Genomic DNA, 23110 nt, shown 5'->3' with positions numbered 1-23110 from the left:
TTGATGCCCAGATTGTAGACGCTGTAGGCTCCTGGACCACCACACACCTAATGGTGTTTGCCGGAACATGGTAGTATGCATCGTTCTTCAGGGAGCAGTGACCGTTCGGTTGGATACTTGTCGGCGCAGTAGCACTTGTCGACATTCAGGAGCATAACACTGTATTGCCGGCCCTTGCATTGGCGATAGCACCAATTTGGGGCCATATTTGTCCGCTGAAAGAAGGTGAATTGGCCCGGGAGCTCACTGAAACAGCCTTGTGAGGTGTATCGGTTCAATGCAGGAGGCTGCACGGGTAGTTGCTTGGTTCTGAATGTGTCAGGGTCCGATGTCTGGGCGACTACCAGAGCCACCCAGAGAAGCAGGGGAAAAAGACTGACAAACATCATCTTGAGCCTTGCCATCGCCTCGAAAAGTGAGATGGCTTGAGTAAGAAGCAGAAAAAGAGTTGCGGTTGGGGGATGAACCTCTTTTCTCCATTACTCTCAAAGGATCAACTAGGTCCGCCTGCAATTTGCGAAACTAGGCACGAACTGCTGTTGGTCTGTACGACCAATCAATACGGAACAGCATACTGGGGAATGGGATGGTGGCAAGGATGGGAACAACATCTTGTCACTAAATAGAGCTCTACGTCATGTCTGTATCCTAGTATTCCAGCTGATCCTTCAGCTGTGGTGCTGACCAACAACCGCTTGAACCAGATTAGGTAAACGCCGAAACCACAACACGCTCTTGGACACGACGGGTGAAGATTTGGGCGGTTGAGGCGTATCGGAATTACCCAGCCAGTAGCAACTCATGCTATTTCGAGACGTCCTGCTATACAATGGGCAAATAACCAGTGATGGACCTCTCAGTTACGCCAGGACTCCTGAAATGGGTGTGTAAGCAGGCGGGTTTAAGTATAGATAGTTTGCCAATGATTCACACCACCATTCAACCCTACCTAGAAATCAATCTGCATGAAGAGTCGCACTATTTTGCCTGACCTTGGGTGCTTGGCCACCCTGTTTTGGTTGATATGGTTATTTGTGGTTTACTGCCTCGGCAACTCAAAGGCTACTAGCTGATGTGAGGATCATGTCAAGTCTGATTTAAGAAATGGCAACGCTTAAAATACGGATGAGTACTGCGGTTATCTGTTCTTTTCAATAGCCTCATTTGTGATCTGCATCAGTTTCTGCGGGGTTGAGAGTAATGGTATTAAAACCCGCGGAAACCACGGACACCGCGGCACTTGGTCCAAGTCTTTACTCACTTCATCATTTACCCGTAATACTTAAGCCATGCATTACTTAACCTACTCTTCTCCGAAATTACCGTAGGCATATTTGTGTAAGCTTTTCAGGGCCAACTCGCCTGCAAACACTTCACTAGCACCTCAAGGATGTCGAAGCATAAGTGCGTCTTGCCTTTACTTCTGTTATTCGTCTTTCTCACTAAGTATTTTAGTTTCAGGGTGAACCATGTGGCAATCGCTGTCCCAAATCTCGACGAAGCCATTGAGTAGTACTCAGATATTTTCAACCTAACCCTCTTGATACCTACGTTGACACTAGATCGATCCAAAACACTTGATAACCCCATCTTTACCATCTACCCGCCTAGTTACAAGTGGATGCGGCTAGCTCTCCTTGGTGCTGGTCCTGAAGGACCTACAGACTTGGAGCTCTTCCAGTTTCAAGACCCAACACCGGAGGAGGAGTGCAACTTTGAGCTCCAGTACAGACGAGGCGGATACTTTCATATGGCTCTGACGGTTGAGGATGTAGATGCTGTGGTTGAGAAAATAGTGAGCCGGGGTGGCAGAAAGGTCGGGATGGATATGCCCTGTTCAGAGTCCCACAAAGCTGCCTATGTCACGGATAAATGGGGGAATGTGATGGAAATTATGAGTGCCAGCTACTCAGATATTGTGGCTGAAGTAATGGAGCAGTATAGGCAGGTCAGCAACTGAAGATAGCCATGCTAGGTACTTCTAGAGTCGGTTTGCGGAGCTCGCACCACGTGTGAAGTCACGTGTCTAGTTTTCAGGGCATGGCCAGAAAGGGGGAAGCGCGTATCGACTCTTCTTCTTCCGTCATGACACTGGTGGTAAGGCGTCAGCAAACTGACCTCTGGGTTCGACAGGTCTAAGCCCAACAAGCGGCCAGTTCAACATTTTTTGACTAGTCGCCATATAACGACCTACAGAGCCAATGTCGTTGTGGGGGGGAGTGGCAGGCCATTCGGGCCAGGCTCAAGGCTCTGGTAACCCTTCCCGACGATTAGCTCTCAATGTCGGCCTCAACCGCTCTCATGCCGTTGCTCATCTGTTGACACGAGAAAGGCTTGCGATGCTTGTCGGAAACGAAAGACCAAATGCGACGAGAATAAGCCATCCTGTGGGCGCTGCGCTCGCCTTGGGTTGGACTGCAGCTATGTCGAAACAGTTGCTGCAAAGTAGGCCAACATTATAACCAACCCCCTTGATGTGACAGGCACTGACGAAATGCCGCCCCTAGAAAGAATCTTTCGGTTGCCGAGTTGGAAGGGACACTGAAACGCATGGATGAGAAATTAGACATCTTGACTGCATTCGCTCGGCAAAATGAAGGACAGTCTAGAGGTTTTATGGCTCGGGCAGCCCACGATACTCCGCGTCCGGCTTCTAGTCCCAGTACCCAGGTTGCTACTTTCAGTCCTATGAACTTCGGGGGTGGAGAGCTTTACGCAGCTCCAACCCCGTTCCTTGACACGGGCCGGATCCGGGAGGAGCTTTCCCTCTCGCAGAGACACTCGACAGCTCCGCAACACTTGCTCACCTGGCCATGTTCTCCCCTCCAACTGAGCGAGCCTGATTTGCAATACCCCATGCATCTCGAGATCAAGCGATCTAAGATGTCCCAGTCAACGGCACCACCCCGCCGCCTCATGATGTTAGGATATCATAATTGGCTTTCGGGGTTGTCTTTATCAGATGTGCACCTCTTGACGAAGGCGTACTTTGAGCACTTCCATCCGTCTTGTCTCATCTTAGACGAGAACGTATTCTACTCCGACATCCTCAGCAAAGCTTTGCAGATAAACTTTGCAAAGGACCACAGCACATGCACTGTACTGCTTGTCTGTGCCATAGAGTCTATTGCCGCCTACTACTCTGGGGACGAAGACTGGTGCTCAAGCCTTGAACATGACGTCGGTATCGGTTTCTTCAATTTGGCAAATGAGATGTTTCGCGATCTGGAAGGTGCAAACTGGAGCAGCGTGGAGTGTCTACTACTGATGGGGTATGTACTTACCTATCTGGACAAGCAAGGCCTTTGCTGACGAGGCTGCGTGCCTCAGAGTTTTCTATTCTGCTAAAATTGGGGTATATGATGCGTGGCAAGTGAGCCATCGGGCTTGTTGCACCATCTTGATCTTAGTCCCCCTGTATGCCAGCCTGAGTCCCCTTTCCACGCGACTGACTGCTGATTTGCTGAAGGCAGGGAACCTTGGGGGCACGGGAATGCCAACTATTCTGGATTGCATATCTACACGAAAGGTATTCTTGGACAACCGGGGGGACCAAACACACTGCTAACAACTTCACAGTCAAATCCTCGCCGAGTTCGACTTCCCAGCTAGTGGTTTGGGAAAGCTGGCCAGCAGCATACCATTGCCGCTTATGCCTGGTGCGGAAACAGACCCCCATTACGCTAAATACCAGTTCTTCTTTCTCGCTCTTATCTCCATGAGAAAGCTTCTAAATCGGATTCTCTTCCACCTGTATAGCCGAGGTATGTCATGGATGATTGGCTGTCTGACCTGTAGATGCTTACTAGATGGCCTATCAAGAGCAGAATAGCGAAAACCCGAGCCACGATTCGCCATCGGCTGAAAAGCCCACGGCGTTCTTATCGGCAACTCCCTCCATCATTCATGAGCAAGACCGTCAGCTCGAAGAATGGCGAATGTGTTTGCCATCTGGGCTCGAATTCTCTGCATACTCGGAGGCCCAGCAAATCGACGACCAAAACGTTACTCAGATACGGCCGATCCACGAACGTTTGCGTGGGAACCTCATGGCGCGATATTTCGCTGCCAAGTCTATCATTCACCGCCCATTCATCTACAGGGTGCTACACTGTGAACATGGTAGCATGCTGTCCGAGGAGGATCAGATCGGTGCCCAGATGGCTATCGGGAGCGCGTTCAGATGCACTTTATACAGTGGAATCTTCCATGAACCTTTGCCGTTGCTATTGCATCCTATCAACACTTGCCGAAGGTGTGGTCCAAACAGCCAGAAACCATCTTGATGCTAATCAGAGTCTAGTCTTTTTGCCCTCGAAGTGCAAATTTCGCTTTTGCTTCGCAGGGAAACGCTCCATTTCGTGCTACCTAAGGATTGGAAGATGGCAGGGAAGGCAAGAGAAATTATCACGGGGCTCACAACGGAAATGTCCCCTACAGTTGCGCGAGACTGGGAAATATTGCAATTACTATCCTAATTGACTTTTTAAACCTCTACATCAGCAGCCGCAATGAATTAGTTGATCCACTGGAATGCCTTGGAGGAGCGGAACGTCGCAGTTACGCCCTTGTCTCGCGAATCCTTGGCCGCCGTGACATGGAACTCGGCATCCCCCTCAATCACCCACTTGTCGACTGCATCATCCCAGTATGAGACGCTCACTTTATCGAGGGTTGCGCGTGCTGTGACTGTCTCTCCCACGCGCACAAGAACCTTGTCCCAGCCTTTGAGCTCTCTAACTGGTCTTCCCAATCGAGGATTGACTTGGTTGACATAGAACTGAACAATTTCCTTGCCGTCACGATCACCTGTGTTGGCGACATCCACTGCGACCTCAATATAACCGTTGGCGGGAAGCACATCTCTGCTGAGTCGAATATTGCTGTACCTGAACGTCGTGTAAGAGAGGCCTGCACCGAAGGGGAAGAGGGGATCGATTTTGCGCAGATCGTAGAAACGATAGCCGGCGTAAATACCCTCGCCATAGTGAACGATGTCATTTTCTCCAGGATGATTTCCATACGAGGGATTATCCTCAAGTCGCTTCGGGAAAGTGATTGGAAGCTTGCCGCTCGGGTTGGTAGCCCCAAGAAGAACATCAGCCAGAGAGTTTCCTAGCTCTTGTCCCTGGTACCAAGCCTGGATGATAACCGGAACCTGCTCACTCCAGGGCATCGTGATGGGACTGCCTGTCTGATTCACGACGATAGTATTGGGGTTTGCTTTGACCACGGCAGCAATGAACTCGTTCGATCGCCCCGGCAAGTCCATCGACACCATGTCGCTGGTCTCAGTCTCCCACTCGTGGTCCTTGCCCACCACCACGATGGTGATGTCGCTGTCCCGCGCCATGTTGACTCCTTCTTGGAAGAATTTTTCGAGATCACCAGGGTTCTCCATGAATCCTATGCGACCACCATCTTGGACTTCTTCACGTTCTAGTTCTGCCATGAAGTCGAGGTCGTACGGCTTCGGCTCCCGACTGATCGACTCGAGAACCAGCTCGTATTCTTGACCCGCTTGCATGTGTATCTTGACACTCTCCTCCGGCGAACCGTAGCTCATGAAGAGTGCAGACTTCGGGGACCACCAGTGTCGGTCAATGTTAATGAGTATTTTCCCATCCAGAATGAGCTTGCCAGGACCACATGAAGACAGAGAAAGCTCATGCAATCCCGTGGTCTTTGGAGTAATCATGGTCTTGCCCCTGTAGGAGTACCGCTCACCTGTGGTCAACTCAGGTGGGAGCCCGTCATAACAAACCAGGTAAGAGCTTGGACGATTCTCTACCATGAAGGGTTCGCCGCTATGGCTCATGTTCCGATAGAATGATAACAAGAAGCCAGGCTTTCCTGTTTCCGGATTTCTCATCACAGCGGGATCGACGAGAGGGACGTAGCGATGTGTGAGGATGCCTGCATGCGTCTGAACTTTGGCTGTCGGGGCCTTCTCCATCACCTGAGTCTTGATGGACTCATATGGTGTCGTGCGGTAGTGAGGTGCCAAGTTTGAACTTCCACCACCCGTGGCAACTGATCGTGCAGCGTTGGGGCCGATAACAGCAATAGTTTTGCCGTTCAAATTGGATAGCGGGAGAAGATTGGTAGAGTTCTTGAGCAAAACGATCCCTGGAGAGAGGTTGTGAGCAGATTCCTCGTCGAGGTTCTAGAGTACCATACCTTCAGTACCAGCCCGACGAAGGATCTTCCGGTGTTCGAGAAGATCATCAGCCTTTTCTGGCCCCTCCTTCCAGTCCGGAATGCTGCTTTTTCCCGTCTTGTAAAGCAGCTCTAGAACCCGCGAAGCTGACGCGTCGATGAATGATGCGTCCACCAATCCTTGACGAAAAGCCTCGATCAAATGTTTGCCTCTCCGTCGGATTGGCCCAGGCATCTCGAGGTCCAAGCTACTACTTGTCAGCCACTGATATTCCCCAATTGGGGCACATCTTGAGAGCTCACCCTGCTTTAACAGATGGAACAATACTGTTGGTGCCGAACCAATCACTCATAACGAGGCCGTCCCAACCCCATTCTTTTCGAAGCACATCATGTAAGAGAAACTCATGACCAGAACAGAAAGTGCCGTTGATTTTGTTGTAAGCTGTCATCACACTCCATGGGTTGCTATCTCGCATGGCAATTTGGAAGGGCTGCAGGGCGATTTCGCGCAGAGCGCGATCGGGAATCTTTTCGTCAATGAAGAACCGACGGGTTTCCTGGTCATTCGCAACGAAGTGTTTAACACATGTTCCGATACCCGCCTCCTGTATGGAATTGATGAATGTGGCGGCGAGCTTTCCGGTCAAGAAAGGATCCTCGCTGTAGGCCTCGAAATTGCGACCACCAAGGGGAGTCCTCGGAATGCAGACTGATTGCTGATTAGAAGCGTGGCCATGGACAACTGCAACAGAGTGATGACTTACCTGTAGGACCAAGCAAGACATCAACCTCCTTGCTCTTGGCCTCAGCGATAAGGACTTGGCAGACGTCCTTGATAACCTGCTTGTCCCAGGTAGCAGCCAGCGAGACACTGCAGAAGTCGATTCGTTAGTGACTGTCATAAGATCCATAGAGAATACTATTCTTACCCTGTTGGTGCTGAGGCCGCACTCACTCCATCGGTGAAAATGCCACCGCGGACACCCACTGGCCCATCAGAGGTCTTGATGCGGGAAATCCCCAGGTGAGGAATGGGATGTGTTCTCCAAAGATCTTCCCCAGAAAGCAGCATCACCTTTTCCTCAAGGGTCATCTGCGACAGTTTCTCTCGTGCCCAAGCCTTGGCATGATTTGTGTCATTGCCGTTGACCAGACTAGGAGCTGCCCCAGGCTGCAATTTGATTACGGTCATGGCGATGTCCGAAATGAGTGAAGATGGGATGGAACTGAGCTGAAAGAGGGCTCAGGCGTTGTCAGCTCTTGAAAAGTACTCCAGACCAAAAAGAGAATACCGGCCGTCTTTAAGACCTGGATGACCGTCGTCCCAATTTAGTCATGGCACCCCTGGTGACACAATTGCTGAGACCTCATGCACGGGGAGACACGGACCTGACTCCGCTCATGCGGCGACTAAGATGGTGCGTCGGACCTGGTCCGTCTCTCCGCGAACATTGCTCATCCTAACCGCTTTGGAACATAGGGTTACCACCGAGCCATTTTCTGGGGCCCCAGGTTCTCTCTCCTGTCAATCCGGGGACGACCACGGGACTCTCTGATCCGCGCTAGAGATTCTCGACCATCAGGATTCAGTTCATGTTTAGAGGCCATCATCAAGTCGAAGGCTGGAGTGGTGTAGGATGAACGTGGTTCAAAACTATAAAGGTATTTCTCGCCTACGACCTCAGGTCTTTTGATCCGCAGCAACCACGTCCTAACCTCTTCTTTTATCAGACATCCGTTCAATTGACATCGGCCCAAAATGACCCCCAATATTCCCACAGGTCGTCCTGCTCGGAGTGTGGCCGAGATTCTAGCTCAGGACCACACTTCTCCTTTTACACTCACCCCATCGCTTATCAACCTCTATTCCATTCTCGCTCCCGCCTGTCTCGTCGTTTGCGCAACCAACGGTTACGATTCGAGTCTTCTTACCGGTCTTCAAGGTGTTGAAGCTTGGAAGGAACAATTCGGCTCCCCAAAGGGTGCGCTCTTGGGCATTACCAGCGCGTCTTATCCCCTCGGCGCAATTCTTTCCACCCCGTTATCCGCCTTTATCTCGGATCGCTTCGGTCGTCGTCAGTCTATCATAATCGGAAGTCTCATAATGATCCTCGGTGTCATCATGCAAACCGCCAGCTCCAGCATTGGTCTCTTCCTCGGCGGAAGGATAGTCGTCGGATTCGGTATCACACTCGCCCTCGCAGCCGGCCCGGTCCTCATCTCGGAACTCGCTCATCCACGACATCGAGTCTTGTTCAGCTCCCTATACAATACGAGTTTCTACTTGGGCGCTCTCCTCGCAGGCTGGGTAGCCTTTGGAAGCTACCGCATCCAGAGTGCCTGGGCATGGCGTCTTCCGACCCTTCTCCAAGCGGGACCTGCCCTCATTCAGATTACCTTCATCTGGTTTCTTGATGAATCCCCTCGATGGCTGGTATACAAAGATCGTGGCGAAGAGGCATATAAGATCCTGGTTAAGAACCACGGAAACGGGGATTGGAATGATCCTCTCGTGCAGGCTGAGTTTTGGGAAATGAACGAGACTCTCAAAGCTGAACGAGCGGTCAAGGAACAGGGTTTGAAGCTCTTCATCGCTACACCAGGCAATCGGAAGCGACTGTTCCTTCTTATCACTCTGGCTGTTTTTGGGCAGTGGAGTGGCAACGGCCTTGTGTCGTACTACCTCACCAAGATTTTAACCAGCATCGGCATTGTAACTCAGCATGACCAAACCATGCTGACCGGTACAATCAGCACTGTCAACTATGTCACTGCACTATTCGCCGCCGTTCTGTCTACCAAGGTTGGCCGTCGAACGATGTTTGTTGGTGGTGGTGTGGCCATGTTTGTGACCTTCTCTGCTCTCACGGCGAGCATTGCCGTGTACAACGAGAATGGCTCAAAGGCAGCGAGCAAGTCAGCGCTTGCTTTCATCTTCATCTACTATGCGTCCTTCAACATGTGTCTAAACCCACTACTATTCGCATATCCCACCGAGATCTTGCCCTTCAGGCTTCGAGCGATGGGTCTGAGTATCCTACTGTTCGCGAACAAGGCTGCCTTGTTCTTCAACCAATTTGTTAACCCCGTTGGAATGGACGACTTGGGATGGAAGTATTACCTCGTTTATGTGGTTTGGCTGCTGGTAGAAGTGCTCGTCTTCTGATCCTTCTACCCCGAGACGAAGGGCTTTACTTTGGAAAAGGTTCAGGAGGTGTTTGGAGACGGCGTGGATCTTGATGGCCCAGAAGAGAAGGGAAAGCTAGGGGATGCTTTTGGTGTCCATGAGATGAACGATGAGGACAGCGCACATGTTGAAAAGGTTACTCAGGTCAAGTCTCTGACGGCTCAGTAAGGGTAGGAGTTCATTCGGACTGCATCGCATCCTCCCAATATTGAACTACGTAGATTTTACCCATTGTTCATACATATACGTCATGCTCTCAGACTTTTACATGCTCATCATCCACCACAATCCCCAGAGTGTAACCTTAGCGGCAAGGCCAATGATGCAGCACATCAGGCTCGCCATCGGTTGGAAATGATACAAAATCATGTTCCCAGCGCTCAAGCCCACAAACGAGGCCAAGAGAACCCCAATGGCCTCGGGCCAGGTTGAAGTCTGGCGCACAATCGAAGACCAAAGAACTGCCGCCCCTGGTTAGCCAAGTGTGCATGACCTTTTTCTGCATTAGAGGGACACCTACGCGGTAGGACGACTTCATTGAGTCTGGTCAAGATGCGAACCGCAAAACCGGCATGAATTTCACTTATTGACTGGCTGAGTATGGACAAAATCGGAGGAATAACCGAGCACATGCTCATTGCCGCGACTGTGTGCCGTCAGTAGATGCAGCAGCTAAATGTTGTTGCCACTTACAGGATACTGATACATCCATCGACATGGAAAGGCCAACAATCACCAAGACCAAGAGCATGGGTACTTCGTCAAAAGCCTGCGACTCTCCAATAGCATCCTGTTCCCCCAGAGAAGTCAAGAGAGAGAGACCAAAGAAAATCAGCGGCCGACAGTAGCTGACGACATGCGTCTGCCCGTAATTAGCAACCATTCCTAGTCCGTCTGGAATGATATATACCCATCGATGAGAACGCGTTCTATCTTTAGTGCACGAATCAAGCTTGTGGGATGCCGCACGTCGTGCAAGCCATGCCTTCTGGTGAGGAGCAAGCCACGAAACCTCAAGCGGACGCCCAAGAAGGTCCAATGGAATCAGTGGCAGGACAAGGCATACCACGGAAGATACTAGCACAATTCCAAACGACACGTGCTCTTGAAGATGCCTCCCAATGCATCCAAGGAGGAAAACAACATTGTGACCTACAAGGGCCCAGACCAGAAGGCGCAGAGGCATTTCCCTCGGACTATACCACGACCAGGTAAGTATGACGAATGCCGAAAGGAGGAAGCCGTCCACTGAGCCCGCGAGAAAGAGAAACATGGTTATTGTAGATGGGGAGGCCTCGTAGTGATATTGGGGGGCTAGTAGCGGTAGGAACCCTAGAGACAGTCAGCTCGAGATCGTTATGAGAGGGGGGAGACAGTCTTTACATTTGAACATGACAATGTACCGGAAAGCGCGGGCAAGAGACACCCGCGTTAAAACCAGATAAGCCAGGGGCTGGACTATAAGAAACGAAGCGGTGTAGGTCAATCCGTAGGTCGGGTGGACTTCGAGATTTAGGAAGTGGCCTGATGACCCATCCATATTGACAGCAATCTAGATCTATTAGCAAACGCGGGTCAAGTTCTCGGTGGAACTTACAATGCAAATGATGAAGAAGATGACCTCTGCGATCCACATGCGAGACCTGTCTTCGAGTATTTCCTCGTCTGCCCCTTCAGGATCGGCTGAATTTGCCTCGAGATCAGTCTGCGACACCGACTGGATAGTATTGATAGCGCTCTCCGGGGGTAGTTTCTTGGACGGCGGAGGCAGAGAAAATCGAATTCCATCCATGCAATGCATTTGGTCAAGACTTCTCCGGCCTCCAGTCTGGCGTCGGAAGGTTGTCTGGCGCTGGAAGGTCTTCTGTCTCCAATCATACGAACAGAGCAGAGCACGTTGCGTTCCGCCGTCCTCCTCGCCGCAGATGAACATGGCAACTGGAGGTAGTTGACAGCGAAAGTGCGTCAGCGTCATCATCCGAGTATCGACCAATGAGAATGAAAAGTCGCCATCAGTCTTTGGGGTTACTCGGGAAAGACCACTGTCGTCCGTGTCTGTGTACGACTGAGGGGTGGTGTCCTGAAGTCTCCCGTGATTGAACCCCCAGAGTTGCTTCTCCAAGCTTGCAGCATTCGCCCTTCCTTCGATCCCGATTAGCCGTGGCTTAACCGTGCTTTTCCAAGCACCTCGGGAAGACAAAAGTAAGATTGGCGCAAAGAGGGCGAAAGCGCCAGCGATGTGGTTCACCCAGGCAATCATGGGCGTCACCTCGTCGCAATGATCCGGTCCCTCCACAAACCACAAAATAACTAGGAAAATATAAGCAAGCCTTGTAAGCATTGCTGACCAAGTGATTCCCATAGCAAAGATACCCGAACGGTATTTTGACGTCTCGTTGTCAAACAGAGGCTCGGGGTCCAGGTTGTCCCAGTGAATTGTTGCGCCGTGCACTCCATCCAGTCGGATCGTTGTCGGCCCCAGGACCTCGGAGACTCTGCATGTTGGGCTTATATCACGCAGCTTTGCTCCCCAGCGGTCTGCCATGTCGTGCCATGGAGCACCTGGCTGCGGAGCCAGAGATATCAGCTGCACGAGACATGCGTCGCTCTTGTTGGCAAGGCAGAGCTTGGCAAAGGCCTGAAATCCCGCGTCTTTCTTGTTGATTGATGGTCGACTGCTACTGGGGAAAAGGCCCATGATGGCATAGGCAATGTCTCCCTGGCTGAACTGGTCTGTCTGCCGCCGGGAAAAGCATGCGAGGGCAGTTTCTATGAGGTGGTCGTGTTTGAGAGTAGCTGTGTTCTCGAAGTGGTCGACCAGCTCCTTCACCGCTACAGCATCGTCCCAAGCTCTCTCTGCAAAGTTGCGCTTCGCCAAAGCCTTGGGCTCAGAGGAGTCTCCAGCCACGTACAGCTTGATCCTGTGCTCGCGTGGGCAGAGGAGAAGCTCGGGTAGAGTCCACAGACGTGAGCCCCATTGTCGCAACCAAGGTGTAACGGTTTCGCGAGTAAAAGCTGGGGTTTCTTTCTTTGCAAGCATGGCCGTTACCTTGTCGGAAGCTGAAGGTCCGATTACAATGATCATGGAGTGTGCGACACGAACAATATCGCAGATGCGGTAGACGTCGTCGCTATCGCTGGTTGCTCTCGCAATACCATCGTCGTTCCGGACACACTCAAAGTCGAGCCAGAACGCCCTCTTCCCAGCTCGTCTCGCTGCATCGATACCATAGTTTATGAGGGTCTGTCGGTCTCTCTGGGCAAGTTGTCTGTTGGCTTCCCTGGCCTCTTCATTTGGGTAGTTGAACTTGGATATCTCCTCATTCGTGGCGACTCTAAACTGCATTCGAGTGTACGACACGAAGACAAACTCCAAATCAACGTCATCCCCATTTTCCCAAATGTAATCAGATACCTTGATTGTCTTAAAGCTGCCCTTGTCGAAGTTTTGGACAAAGCATAGATATCGTGGGCGGAGATGAGTCGATGCAGCAGCATTGCTGTTAACAAGTCGCGCAGTCGCGGCTCCGTGTAATCCGGGACCTTGGGCTGGAGCTGTCGGGGTCAATCTGATGTCGTCTAGATATGACTGTCGAGTTGGAGCTGCTCCTTGTCTCTGCGGACTCTGGTCCGGGCTGGGTGTACTAGCTGCTAATGGTGGGCAGAGGACAGGGTCATACCGCGTGTCGGGATTGATGAAGTTTTCTGATTTGATGTCTGGCCAGAATCCCTCGACCCCAGCAGTCTATCATGGCTTCAGTCAGTGAGCTTTTATATAGAGAGGCGTGTATTGTATTACCAAGATGCAAAGCAGAGGCCAAGCAACGCCAAGTTTCAAAGCTGCTAGAAAAGTTGATTGTAAGGTATAGCGCGCGGTTAGCTTGCCTGGCTCGAAGATGGATGATCCTATCCAGTAGGAGACTCGGAGGACTGAGTGGACTCGGGACCGCGGTCTTTGGATTCGAGTCCATCTCGACGTGGGACGTAGAAGCCGTGGATCCTCGGCAGTCTGGAGCACCAAAGGGACGAGCCGACTGTCAGAGGGCCGGATCCACTGTTCAAGCTGGAGTTCTTGGCTCTCTATGCCGGCTTGTGTCGCCATGGTGACTTGTGAGAGAACCGAAGCATCCAGGAACAACGGGCTCAGAGCCTTAATATGTGAGAGAAAGAGATAATGACTTTACCGTCGAGGTGATGAAACAGCGACACAGCCTTGTTGCCTGATGGCATAGCCACACAATACAGCCCGCGACGCATTCAGCTTTGACCAGCATCCCTGTCTCGCGTCAGGGGAGTAAGTACAGGGGTAGTTTATTGGCTCACTTATTTAGTCTTCTGCCCCCACCCTTGCTCATCAGCCCTGCAGGGCAAGCATGACAGGATGGCGCTACATCGAACAACCAAGAATGGTGATGGGTGGATAGCCATCTATCTGGCAATTTGGACAGTAATGAAGAAGCTGTGAGAACACCAATTGATAGATTTTTCGTGTGGATATGACCGGGACAGATAAGCCTACCAGGGTGCTGCACAGGGACATGAGACAATAGTAACGCTGCTTGGTTGGGATGGCTTCGCAGATGATGCAGACGGGGGATCTTGTGGCATTTGGCAACTAAGACCTCACAAAGCCCAGAACACTCACAATCAAGGGTCAGTCCCTAGAGCTGTTTAGCTTGCTTTCATTTTACCAAAGCGAGACAGCGAAGGGATTGTCACAGGGTGTGTTGGGATTAAGAGACCAGATGGTGTTTGCCAAAGATAAACTGATCTTTTTCCGGGGCGAAGTGGCATCCTTATCTCAAGTGACACTCCCAGTGCCCGAAAGATGGGTGTTGGTAACAGACCCCTCCTTGACTATGGGGGGTTAAGGACTACGACTCCCAGCATTGAGCTTTAAAGAAGAAGAGCTCAATTAGGTCAGATAGAGGCAGGTTGATTAGAGCATTACCCCTACATCACCCCCCGAACTAGCCAGCAGCAATAAAACCATGAAGTTGACAAAAGAATGAGTACAAAAAAGATGACATAGGAGGTACAAGAACATAGAATAACCGTTCAACCAAACACACGCGAATATGCGATTACCGCAATCATAACACCCTGACTCGATCAAAAGTCAAAAGGAGGGGCATCGACAGAGTCAGCACATCCGTTGACGAATTGTCCATCAGTGGTTGGAGTACTGTCAGACAGGATAACATTCCCATCGGGATCCTCAACGGAAAAGCCAAAGCCACCACCCTGCTGAGCGTTGACCCACGACAACCTGAACGGGATGTAGTCTCCAGCATTCTGGACATCGTATGTGAAGGACCTCGAAGTAGGTGCGTAGTAATCGGCGATGTAGTAGGTATTGCCGTTATTGTATCCCAACCTTGCTGGATCTCCGATCCAAGTGTACACGGCATCGTCTAGCTGATCATTTGGGAGATTGAACGTGTATGTGCCAACCTTGTTGGGGTGGAAATAACCAATGTGCTGCACGATGTTGTACTGGGCATTTGTGCCAGTATCTGTGCCGTAGACAGTAAAGGTTTGATCCTGGCTCGGTATGCCAACAGTCGTGGTTGTTCCCCTTGATCCCGGGGATTGCCCGCTAAGAGAAGTGCCAATCTGGAATGTTTGCTGTGACCAGGTTGTAGTCTGCTCAGTAGGATGATATGGGATCTGACCAGGGTTGGTTTCCCCGTCAGGGGCCTGTTCAAAGTTATAGAACGCCCATTCGAGGCCTGGCGTGCAGGGCGGGGTTTCCGATGTTGTTGTTGATGGGGCATCGGAAGTTGTAGATTCCTCAGTGCTTGTGGGTGCATCCGTTGTGGTTGGTGCCGTGGTGGTTGTGGATTCGGCGGATGTGGTTGGCTCCTCGGACGTGGTTGACTCTGCCGGCGTGATAGTCTCATCAGAGGTTGTGGGCTCTTGGGACGTGGTAGATTCTGTTGTGGTCGTAGACGCTTGAGTAGTTGTAGGCTCCTGAGAGGTAGTAAAGTCTTCACTTGTGGTTGACGTGGTCTCCTCAGTGGTTGTGAACTCTTCGGATGTAGTAGGGTATTGTGTTGAGGATGTCTCTGTTGTCGTAGACGACTCTTCCGTCGACGAAGATCCGTATGTAGTGGTAGAGGGAGCCTCTGATGAACTGGTCGAGCGACGGACAAACACCGACGTTGTACAGGGGCGAGTGCAATCACTTGGGGGTGGTACCGTGACCACAGGTTCGCAGGTTCCGGTACTGGGACATGGCTCAGTGATAGTGGTGACGACATCAGGAGGAGGCGTAGTTGTGAGAGACACTGAACTAGAAGGACGGACTTTAACTGTGGTTGTGCAGGGGTGAGTGCAATCACTGGGAGGTGGTACAGTAACAACAGGCTCGCAGGTTCCAATAGCCGTACAAGGCTCCGTAATAGTGGTGATGACATCAGGAGGTGTAGTCGTGAGGGATGGTGTGCTGGGAGGGTAGGTAATGACCGTCGTTGTGCATGGGTGCCTGCAGTTGTTCGCAGGCGGAATAGTAATAATGGGCTCGCAAGAGCCAGTGCTAGTGCAAGTTCCCGTAATTGTCGTGATAACATCAGGCGGCGTCGTAGTGAAGGATGGTGTGCTGGGAGGGTAGGTAATAACAGTTGTTGTACAAGGACGAACACAATCGGTTGGAGGCGTAATGGTGACGGGCTCGCAAGAGTCAGTGCTGGTGCAAGGCTCAGTGATTGTCGTGATAACATCAGGTGGCGGCGTCATGAGGGATGGTGTGTTGGGAGGGTAGGTAATGACCGTCGTCGTACAAGGACGAACACAATCGGCCCGAGGCGTAATGGTAATGGGCTCGCAGGAGGTTGTAGCCGTGCAGACCTCAGTCAATGTGATGGCAGTGTTGGGTGGCGTTGAGGGAACAGTCGTGACCACCACAGTTTCCACGCATGAGGTCTCACAATTCGAAGCTGGGGGAATAGTGATGGTTCCAGGAGTAGTTCCTGGGACAGTGGTCGTTATAAATATTGTGTTTGGAGGATCCAAAGGGGGAGGGCCTGTGACTACGACCGTGCTTGTGCCTGGCGCTCGTGGGGTTGTTGTGGTTCTGGTAGTAAGACTGGGGATAGGTCCCGGGACAGTTACCACGATGGTATGAATACAATCGGAGCCTGAGCAGCCAGGAGCTGGCGGAACTGTTGTTGTTCCAGGAGTTGGTCCTGTCACAAAGGACGTGGTAGTTCCAGGGACTGGGGGAGGGAATACGTATTCAGTGATGGTCCGGAAACCCCCTCTCGGCGGTGGGGTACCCTCAGTCTTCAACGGGGGAGATATGCCAGTAATGGTGATGGTGAAAACACCAGGGGGAGATTGCGGCTCATTGGGACTTCCGGGATGGCCAGACACAATGGGTTGACCTGGTACCCGAGGTTGCCCTGGGGGATTTGGCTGAACTGGCGGGTTGGGGTTCGGTGGAGTCCCGGGTTGACCTGGGATCTGAGGCTTCCCAGGATCATTGGGCAGTCCAGGAGTGCCATTTTGATCGGGAGGATTGGTACTCAGAGGTTCGAATGGAACAGTATAAGTCCTAGAGACAGGTTAACTTCTTCCTGGTTCAGCATTGGTAGGACAAGTTACCTAGTGCGAGTGGAAGCCGAGGTGGTTCCATCACAAATGACCTCATAAGGCTGAAGCTCGATAAACTGGAACCCGTTGAGGCAATCAGACGTCCCAGCTGTAGAGAGACCTGTGCTCGAAAGGAGCAAGGCTGCGCTTCCCCAGATAAAGGTTTGGAGACGCATGGTGCCAGTCTGAACTGACCAGTGCTCTTCTTTGATGAGAGGATGTCTTAGCTAGTAACTTGAAGATGAAAGGGAGTAAAGAGATGTGATCAGAATAAAAGAGGAAGTTACTGAAGAGCTCAGAGGGTTATATAACTTATGAGAGACCTGCTGGCACAGACTCTCGGTATCCTCTTCAACAGATGGCACCTTGGCAAGCCCGGATAAAGAAATCCCTTACCTACCTATTCCGGCCACTCTGTTCAGCTTTTAAGCGAGCTTGAAAACACCAGGTTAGCATCGCCTAGTAGTTCTGTTGAATCCTGCACATTCCTTCAAGATGTCTTGCATAGGTAGCACCCTTGCGTGACATGGTAGGTCGGGCCGAGACATTCAGATCAGAACCCTCCAGACTATCAATAAAGTATCCCCACTTAGAGGAGAAGCCAAAGATTACTAGTTGATCACTTAGTCCCCTTTGACAAGAAGCGTTTGTCGGTGATAACAGAGCGGCCGAGATGACATTCGTGTGGGTTCAGTCACAAATCATATGAGCATCCAGTTCAACTCCATACCACCTCGTATCGAGCTTCGGCATCTGAATGCAGCTAACCCACTGAAGTTATCGCCTTGAATTTGGGTTTGAAGGATGAAGGATCACGTCTCTTTCTTCCTGATTCAGAGTTCTCTCGTGCTCCTTTACCTCTCCTAGATCGGTCCTTCTTCGGTAGCGTGCCCGCAACGACCTTTTGTCGTCTCTCGTGAACGATGCCTAAAGCGTCAATCATGAGACATTTTATGTTCATCTTCATGTTGAAGTTTCTTGTCGGTCTAGGGAATGGATCTGCTCGGCATCAAGATTCGGAGAGCTGTCAGTCATCAGAGTGGCCTGTTTACCTGCTCGGTCTATACGGGTGACACACCCAGTAAAAGGACAAGAGGTCTCGCAGTTATTAGAAATACCATTCTTGCCCCTCACACTTTGGGAATCAACCATCAGTGAATCTTCGCTTTCAACACACCCGACATCGTTTCCTCTTGCACACATTTCTCTTCCTCAAACATGAAGTCATCATCCACCCTCACGCTTCTTGCTGTTTTCACCAGCGCCCTAGTTGGTGCAGCCACAGAGCCCCCCAGCTGCGTTACAACCAAGACGCTTCCCACTATCACCATTTGCTCTTGTCCCGGGGACAGTGAGCCAACAAAGACTGTATTTGCACCTGGGCAATCTTCAAACTCTGCCCCCAAGCCCGAGGCTCCCGGTGTTCCCGGTGCTCCAGGACAACCCGATGGCCCTGAAGAACCCAACGCTACAGAGAACGATGGCAACCTCCACGAACCTCAGCTGCCCAACGCCCCTGAGAGTGCTGGCTCTGGTTCCAACCCCGGCTCTGAGTCTGACTCTAGCCCTAACTCAAACCCTGGCCAATATGGCGGCACTCCCGAGCCCAGCACCACTGACCCAGTCGCTGCGCCCGACAGCCCCGGGACACCAAGTGTCGTCACTGTTGCCGGTGCGCCAACCGTTCATCTCGATCTTCTACTACTCAGCACTGTCGGAATTGCCGCTTTTGCAATGATCTGGGTCTAAGGATCTAAGGTTGGAACCAACTGGTGATGAGCGGCAGCTGGTGTTGGTAGCTCGAATTATCATTCACACTTTTCCTTGAATGTTGTTGGTGGAACGAAACTGGTTCATATTTCGCTTGGGGAGGTTTAATACAGTGTTTCTTGTCATCGCTGAGACAAATGTGTGGAGCCCACAGTAAATGATGGATCGCTGATGTTCGTGAAGTTGCAACTTTGAACTGAACTGTAAACGAAAAGTGAAATGGGAAAAGAGTGTAGTTGTAGTAAGCATGAGGAGGCGTTTTCGTGGCGGTGGCTTACCGCTTTAAAAGCTTATCGGCCACGTTTTCTGTCGTTACAATTAAACACACGGCAGTTAAAACGAGCCCATTCCAGACATTCCGCCGAGCCACAACGTCGTATCGTAGATCCTCACCGTATGCGGCCGATAATCGGGCTCAAACAGTCGACCATACCCATTTCACAGGCCCAAATGTCTCGTCCATGCACCTAAATGTCATATATCACTCTTGTACCGTGCATACCTACCTATGCTACAGTATGTCTCTCGAAACACAGAATGCCGTGTTTGCGTGACCATGGGTCCTTGACCTCGGCATTTTTAGGAAAAAAGTTCCAGAAGTCATGATCCTTCGTATTAGAATATAAACTAATCATCTCTACATTCCCAACTATCCTCGTCCTTTATATCCCCCTCTCCCTTGTAGACATTGCGCCTAGGCCACCGACAATGCCAACGCTTAAAGTCCACACCGGCTTCCTTGGTCCCGTTGACATAGGCTGTACCAAGAATTGCGTCTGGGGCTTCGCCTTGCTCGACCCAATTGACAATAGCCATAAGAACATTCTCCTTGGGATCCAAACTTGCCATGCTTTTAGCCTGATTGCCGATGAAGGTAGCCCCGGGCCCTCCGCTACAGTGAGCCATGCCTGAGATGCGGAAGTAGCGGTAGAAGTCATCGAGCTCTGCCGAGGTCAAGTTCATTGTTCGTGACACGTGCTCGTAGTATCTTGGCGAGTTGTCACTCGTAATGACTCCATCAACTAGGCCATGATAGTGAAGGACTTTGCCTCCCCTCTTCTGGAAAGCCGACAGATCACCCTGCCATGTCTCGATGTTGAACGGGTTCAGGGTAGATGCCAGGTCGTAGTCCTCGGGCTTGAGGCTGAGAGGATCCCAGTCAGAGTCGTTGAAAACGACGTACCGAAACCAGTCAGCTGAAAAGAAGGGCCTGCCGGTAAAGTACATAGTTGACGCCCCTGTCAACTCAGCACCAGGCTGCATCCGAGGATGCACCAGGCTTCCATCCGCGGCCATCAATGGAGCATAAATGTTACGAAGCGTCTCGACTTGCGTTGATGTGAGGCAGTTGCTTGTTTCGCCATCCTGGCAAAGAAGACCACTAGGATCATAGTCACACAAGTCTGGCGACTCAAGAATGCCGTCCTTTGCACCATCCAGGTCATCACACTGATCTAGGATGTCCTGATGGATAGTGGGCCACATATCAACTGGAATGAAAGTTTCGGCACCGGCCTCGCCCGTCAATGGGAGGAAATGGCAGCTCCACGACGTGAGGTTGTTGAAAGAAAAAGCAGGAGCCCCAGCGACAACGCCGTCAAAGTCTTCTGGGAATGACTGAATCTCCTTCCATCCTTGACGACCGCCCGTGGAGCAGCCAAGGTAGTAGCTCTTTGTGTGCGGTTTGCCGTAAAAGGTCTTGCTGATATCTTTACCCAGCACCACGCCCGTATGAAGAGCCCTGTAGGCAAAGTCCTCGATAACATCGGGGTTGTTGAGAAAGGCGCTGCCCGACTGGCCGTTGTGGCCGTTGTTGGTCCCAACTGTGGCAAAACCTAGGGATGATGCGTAGTCCATATCTTCGTACTGGATGCAGCCCCCGAGACCGCCGTTTCCAGTGCTCAGAAACCGTCCGGTCCAGTTCTGCGGTAGCCAGGCCTCCATCTTGATTCCAGACCTTGTTGATGTGGCGACCTCTAGCGTGACGCGGCAAAGATCTGCCACCACAAGCTGGGAAGCGCGGCCGCAGCTTGGGTCCACATTAGGAAATGACAGAGTAGTGTTGGCTGCAACAAACTCTGACCGTGTCAGATTTGCATTGGGAATTCTCAAAGATTTGGCCAATTTGGAACATTGCTGTTGAAACTCGGTGGCCTGGACTGGCTGACCAAGACATGATAGTAGAAACAGAGCGCATAGAGCGACAAGATAGGGGACTGCCATATTGAGTGAGATGTCGAATTGGCCTGCTGGAAGCAAAAGAGAAGGATGGAGGAAGATGATGGGCTCTTTAATATTCTTGACAATCGGCCCACTAATCGACGCAATTCGGTCCGTCCGAAGCCAATTAAACCCCTGCGACTCAGCGAATGGTGGATTAACTTGAGTTGTACCAGTTGCGCATGAACATGATCCTATATCAGGTCAATGCCAGCGGACAACTCTCCGGCCTGATAACCTGGTACAGTGTGACGTGGGGCGGGCCTTCAGGACAATGCGCAAATCGGACTGTAGTCAACACTGCGCCCGGGTCACCTATTGCCCAACTGCCTAATTCTTAAACGAGAAGAGCCGTTTCAAGAAACCTCTGCCGAGCCTAGCGTTTCAATACCGGGGATAAAGTTTCGCTGTGCCCGAGCGGGTTGCGTCTCCTCATATCGGCACACAGTAGCGGTTAAAACTTTAGCCGTAAAGTTGACCTGTTCCAGCTTCCCATGAATTGTCTGACGATGTCTGGCGACAGTTCAATCACGCAGGATCTTTCTAGTGTGACACATAAATATAACCTAGTACTTGTTACTATCTACCTTAGTATTCGCACCCCAACCGAGAGAGCAAAACCTCATCAAGCTTATCAACATATGACCATAAGATTTTAATCTTCCTATTATCCACTACAAGAACATCGCCACCCTGGATGACGGGTATCTGATCTTGATCATCCTCGGTGCCCTCCGGTACTACCTCCCAGCGCCCCGTGGCCATGTTTTGGCACACACTAGCTCCGTCTTTGGCGCGATGAGCGAAGCCGTTCAGCCGCTCGAGCAGAAAGGAGGAACGCTTCAGCAAGCCATCGTGGCCGTGGTGGGTAGTGCCGTCGAAGTCGAACCAGACGATGTCGGGGGCAAAGATTTCTCGAATTGCAGCGAGGCGAGCCTCTGGATCGGTGTAGGAAAAGAAGTTGATGTCGCGTTGGACAAGTGAGACCATGACTTCCTTGGACTCGCAGTTCCCGACGGAAACACTGATGATGTTGCTTGACATGATTATGTTGGCTTCACTGACAGCTGCTGCCTCCTTGAATGGGTGTTTTTGAGACGACTCTAAATCGAAGGAATCGTTGTTTCTTGTGTGTTGTTGTTTCTTGATCGCTTGTTGTTCATCACTTTCTATAGCATCGAAGAATTTGCCTTACTTATAGCTAGCCTTATCTTCTGCAATGCTCTGCTGCGCAGAGTACATTGACGAGTCGAGTCATACTATGCCAAAAATGGTGAAATGGCACGCCATCCAGTTAGGAAACGCCATTGTCGATCATCAAGGTGCATGCGAAGCTGGGCGCAACATGATTCGGTTGCCCTTCTCCGCTCGGTGCGGACAGAGACGACACGTGCAACGTCCGGATGCTTATCCCCCCTCTCTAACAACAATGAAGGGGATAATAAAAGGCGCGGGGTCCTCCCAGTCCGTGAGTCCGTGGCGAGTGCGGACTTGTCGCACAGGTTACAGTCCGGCTGGTCTATCGCGATTGAGCTCTGTATACCACGTCATCTTACTTTTCGCGCGCCCCTCGGTGTACTCTCCCTTCCATTATGGCGACTGCATCCGGTCGAGTGGGCACTGGCGGAGGGTCCAGCAGGCCGAGCAACCGAACCCTTTCTTGTGCCAATTGCAAGAGGAGGAAGATTCGTTGCGATAGGACCATTCCCTGTGCGCACTGTGTAAAGGTATCTGCTTTGATTCATCCTACTCTCATTCCCGTGGTTGATTCTCTTTGGAGGTGCTCCAAGCATGTCCTTGGTCAAGTCTTCGCTTGCAACTCATGAGTTTGACTAAATAGTGCTAAAAATAACCAGGCCAATATTACTTGCATCCCGTCGAAACCAGCGCCTCCGAGACCCAGAGTCAAGCCCACTAGTCAAGACCTCCAGGAACGCCTCACAAAATGCGAAGCATTACTGCAACAATACGCAGTTGCTGGAAGCAGTCGCAGGGGTTCCTTACAACTAGACGATGACATCACGAAGGGCATCCCGAACGACCATTACCTCAACGTGAGTGAGGCTGCCGGTAATCAGACCAGGAGGCCTGCTGATGGCGAGCTGTGGGTTACTCTAAATGATGAGGTATCTATTCTCTGTCGTGTATGGACATCACGTACTGACAAGGATTTCAGAT

At 51.3% G+C, this 23110-nt stretch overlaps 7 protein-coding genes across 7 annotated transcripts; 2 read left to right on the top strand and 5 right to left on the bottom strand.

Annotated features, from left to right (window-relative positions):
• Positions 1-4516: 4516 nt before the first annotated feature.
• LRP88_11590 (glycoside hydrolase superfamily) lies at positions 4517-7354 on the bottom strand (the record flags this gene model as incomplete). Its single annotated transcript, XM_083248016.1, has 5 exons — positions 4517-6129; positions 6181-6407; positions 6463-6871; positions 6927-7033; positions 7092-7354. 5 exons carry the CDS (start codon positions 7352-7354, stop codon positions 4517-4519), a joined length of 2619 nt encoding a protein of 872 aa, XP_083095446.1.
• A 567-nt stretch (positions 7355-7921) lies between these two features.
• Positions 7922-9517, top strand: LRP88_11589 (general substrate transporter; the record flags this gene model as incomplete). Its single annotated transcript, XM_083248015.1, has 3 exons — positions 7922-8410; positions 8498-9313; positions 9368-9517. 3 exons carry the CDS (start codon positions 7922-7924, stop codon positions 9515-9517), a joined length of 1455 nt encoding a protein of 484 aa, XP_083095445.1.
• A 1146-nt stretch (positions 9518-10663) lies between these two features.
• On the bottom strand, positions 10664-12917 carry LRP88_11588 (uncharacterized protein; the record flags this gene model as incomplete). Its single annotated transcript, XM_083248014.1, has 2 exons — positions 10664-10681; positions 10947-12917. 2 exons carry the CDS (start codon positions 12915-12917, stop codon positions 10664-10666), a joined length of 1989 nt encoding a protein of 662 aa, XP_083095444.1.
• Positions 12918-14461: 1544 nt separating this feature from the next.
• LRP88_11587 (uncharacterized protein) lies at positions 14462-17118 on the bottom strand (the record flags this gene model as incomplete). Its single annotated transcript, XM_083248013.1, has 2 exons — positions 14462-16904; positions 16955-17118. 2 exons carry the CDS (start codon positions 17116-17118, stop codon positions 14462-14464), a joined length of 2607 nt encoding a protein of 868 aa, XP_083095443.1.
• A 1042-nt stretch (positions 17119-18160) lies between these two features.
• Positions 18161-18691, top strand: LRP88_11586 (uncharacterized protein; the record flags this gene model as incomplete). The annotated part of the gene is made up of 1 exon (XM_083248012.1): positions 18161-18691. The coding sequence occupies one exon, from the start codon at positions 18161-18163 to the stop codon at positions 18689-18691; it is 531 nt and encodes a 176-aa protein (XP_083095442.1).
• A 648-nt stretch (positions 18692-19339) lies between these two features.
• Positions 19340-20935, bottom strand: LRP88_11585 (uncharacterized protein; the record flags this gene model as incomplete). Its single annotated transcript, XM_083248011.1, has 1 exon — positions 19340-20935. One exon carries the CDS (start codon positions 20933-20935, stop codon positions 19340-19342), a length of 1596 nt encoding a protein of 531 aa, XP_083095441.1.
• Positions 20936-21520: 585 nt separating this feature from the next.
• LRP88_11584 (uncharacterized protein) lies at positions 21521-21976 on the bottom strand (the record flags this gene model as incomplete). The annotated part of the gene is made up of 1 exon (XM_083248010.1): positions 21521-21976. The coding sequence occupies one exon, from the start codon at positions 21974-21976 to the stop codon at positions 21521-21523; it is 456 nt and encodes a 151-aa protein (XP_083095440.1).
• Between the last annotated feature and the right edge of the window lie 1134 nt (positions 21977-23110).

Source organism: Fusarium phalaenopsidis (genome assembly GCF_050370095.1).
Source record: "Fusarium phalaenopsidis strain FUZ10S chromosome Unknown contig_32316, whole genome shotgun sequence".
Lineage (NCBI taxonomy): Eukaryota > Fungi > Ascomycota > Sordariomycetes > Hypocreales > Nectriaceae > Fusarium > Fusarium phalaenopsidis.
Note: the sequence above shows the minus strand (reverse complement) of the source record. Positions and strands in the feature narration are given on the sequence as shown.